Here is a 3,469-nt window from a genome sequence, read left to right as displayed (position 1 = left end):
TATATATATATATATATATATATATACTCTCTTAAATTAGTTGTGTTAAAAATATATAACCTCACTATAGATTATTATAGCACCTAGTTGGGTTACCCTATATACTTTATTCCAATTCATTGGGTTATGTTGATTAAATGTTATTTTTTCATTCGGGTATTACTTCTACTACTATTTATTTTATAATTATGGCAGTGTAAATAAATAAACACTTAAAACTGAACTACCCTGATCCAGTTACTATGACCATTTATGTGAAGCTGCTTTGACACAATCGACATTGTAAAAGCGATATACAAATAAAGCTGAATTGAATTGAATTAATATTTTCTGTCTTTTAGTAGAGATATAGTAGAAATAAAGTAAATCTAACTGGATTTGCAATTTAAACATTAAATAAAAGTTTTAAATGTATTACTTTTTATTTCACATGTTAAGGTTTTTGTTATGATGCTCCCAAAATAATTCTGCAGAAATCCGCAGATTTTTATCAAAATTCTCCTTAGAAATAGCAAAAAAAAAAGTCCGCAGATTCCGTCTGGTCCTAGGTATTAGTAAGGTATCAGTAAATAAATAAGTTATAGCAACTAATAACCTTAGTTGTCTGAATTTCATTGCAATGCAATAATGTGCACCTTTTGTAAAGCTGCCTTGAAACAGTTATTGCGGAAAGTGCTATACAAATAAACTTGAACTGAATTAAATCAAACTGATTAGCATTTTTGATTTGATCTTTAATCTCCATCTTTACACTCAACTCTGGTTTCCATTGTAGAAACGCCACAGACAAAATACCTCCTCAGATACTTGCGGAATTTCTTATCCCGCACGCCATATATGATCGGACTCAAAAAGCGTGGCAGAATGTAAACGATCAGATAGTTGGCGAAACAGATCTCCAGAACGCGTCCTGGGAAGATGATGTTCAGTATTCCTTCCACGCTTGGGGAAATGTAGGAGAGCAAACACATGATCAGCTGCAGCCCGTGAAGAAGGATGGTGTTGGTCGCCCGTTTGGCGGACGTGTTCTCGGTTGAATGCGAATGCGCTGTGAACATGATCTTTAAATACGTGCACAGGAGCGTCAGGAAAACCAGCGAGAAATAAATCCCGTCGAACGCCTGCCGTTTATAAAGCAACACCGGGTCTTTAAACACGTTTTGCCGGAGACAGAAAACAGACGTTTGGAAGAAACTCAGCGGTTCTGTGGCTAGAGTCACAAAGAGGTCAGTGATATCAGGAACCACAGATACAAACCAAATAACACCTATGAGCACGTAAGCACGATGTACAGTGCAGATCTGAGCATGTCGTAAAGGATAACAAATCGCGATATATCGCTCGATAGCCTTGCCGGCTAAGTTAACAGGCGTGCTACGGGTTGTAAACACGGCCACCAGGATGAAGAAACAACACACTCCCACACTGATAGTATACAAGATGTAGCTGACCAAGAATAGAGCGATGGTCACAGTGAGCTGAACGGCGTCATTAATGACCATGTGTATGAAGAGTATATAGCGAGGGTCCTCGTAAAAGATCTGGTGTCGGAAGAAAGTAGCCACTACGCTGCCATTGATGTAGCTGAGAAGAAACCACACCAAAACTACGATGAAGTTCTTCATGAAGGCCATGGCGAACGTGTCTCTCAGGAGGAGCTGCTGGCCTGCTGTTGAATTCATCACTCACGTCTGAAGAGGAAGAGACTGGAGAAAAGGCATTAGTCAGATTATATCTTGTTATTCTTTTTGAATGGTTTATTATAGTATAGATGCAGTAAATATGCGGTAAACATGTTCATTGGGGAACTAACATTTGTAACTGTGATTAATAACAGTTTTACTACAGACATCATGGTTAAACTATGCTCACTGCACTGTAAATGAGCAGTTTTCTGTATTTTGTGATTTTTGTTTGTATTTTTTCTTGTTTATTTATGCTTTTAAGTTGCATTATGAGAGCTTGATCTTTCTTTTAACAATTTTAAACCTTGAAAAGTTAGAAAAAGTGACTTTTATTAACATTTTTATTAGTTTAAAGTGATATATTGTCTGGGTTGGTGTTGTTTATTATGGTACAAACAGCTTGTAATAGACTGCCAGTACATTTCATTTATTTTACAGACTTATTTCTCGATATATAATTTATTACACAATATATTATTCCAAACTAAAATGTCATAATAAAATGTCGTAATAAAAGTATCTTTGTTAAACAGCAGAGTTGAATTTTCAACATCAAAAGTCAACAGAGCAGAGATCAAGATCCCGAAATGCAACTTACAAATGTAATTAAAAGGAAAAACAATCACAAAATACAGAAACTTTGAATTAACAGATATTTTTTACAGTGTGTAAAATAATTCCACCATTAAGCATTGTGACATTTGCTGTAAAAACTTAAATAATAAATTCACAAAGAGTGTATATGTCATATTAAAACATGTTTAAATTGTCAACTAAAACTAACCAGAGTTAAAGGATTGGAAATATATCATTCTGTAAACAAGTTCATATTTTTAATGAAGCAAAATGTCATGTAATATGGATGTTTGCGAGTTTGCAATACACAACATACTTAGCAGACATTCTGTAAACTGCTCAACCTTAAAAGAAGCAATGTTAATTGAAAGAATAAGAGTTGGCTCTATATAGAACAAAGTTATTATTTTATTTCATTTTATCCTTCAACTCGAATGAACCGCCAACTTATACAGCATATGTTTTATTCAGCAAACGCCCTTCCAGCTGCAACCCATCACTGGGAAACACTCATACACACTCATTCAGACACATACACTGTGGCCAATTTAGTTTGGACTGTGGGGGAAATCAGAGCACCCGGAGGAAAACCACACAAACACCGAAAGAAACTCCACACAGAAACGCCATCTGACCCAGCTGGGACTCGAACCAGCAACCTTCTTGCTGTGAGGCAACAGTGCTAGCCACTGAGCCACCGCGTCACCCCAAATATATTATTTATTTTATTTTACATTTTTGAATTCATTCATTTGCATTCAAGCTTCATTGTGGATGTGATAGTGGCACTTGAGTGACTTTGGTAAATCAAATCAAATAGTTTGAAAATGTTGACAGAGACACATTTCTACAATATAAGGCTTTACAAACAACTTAGAAACTGTTTCACTGTTTTGGTAAAAACTTTTTTTTTAAGGCAAGGCTGACATTTCCGTACAGTATATGTCCAAGTTTTCTTTTGTTTTATTTGTAGCATTTTAAATGTTTTAAAATAAGCTTCTCCTGGTCACCAAAGCTGCATTTATTTAATCAAAAATACACTACAAATTGTGTGTGTGTGTGTGTGTGTGTGTATATATATATATATATATATATATATATATATATATATATATATATATATATATATATATATATATATATATATATATATATATATATATATATATATACATAATAACTGTTCAAATGTAGTTAATAATTTAATT

The 3,469-nt window shown here is 34.1% G+C and overlaps 1 protein-coding gene across 1 annotated transcript; it reads right to left on the bottom strand.

Annotated features, from left to right (window-relative positions):
- Positions 1-734: 734 nt before the first annotated feature.
- On the bottom strand, positions 735-1,682 carry or90a1 (odorant receptor, family 90, subfamily A, member 1). The gene is given in 1 exon segment (NM_001089451.1): positions 735-1,682. A coding segment is annotated over 1 exon segment (948 nt).
- Positions 1,683-3,469: the final 1,787 nt, after the last annotated feature.

This window comes from Danio rerio, chromosome 6, assembly GCF_049306965.1.
Source record: "Danio rerio strain Tuebingen ecotype United States chromosome 6, GRCz12tu, whole genome shotgun sequence".
In the NCBI taxonomy this organism is placed as follows: Eukaryota; Metazoa; Chordata; class Actinopteri; order Cypriniformes; family Danionidae; genus Danio; species Danio rerio.
The sequence above is the reverse complement of the archived record's forward strand: the minus strand, read 5'-3'. Positions and strand labels throughout refer to the sequence as shown.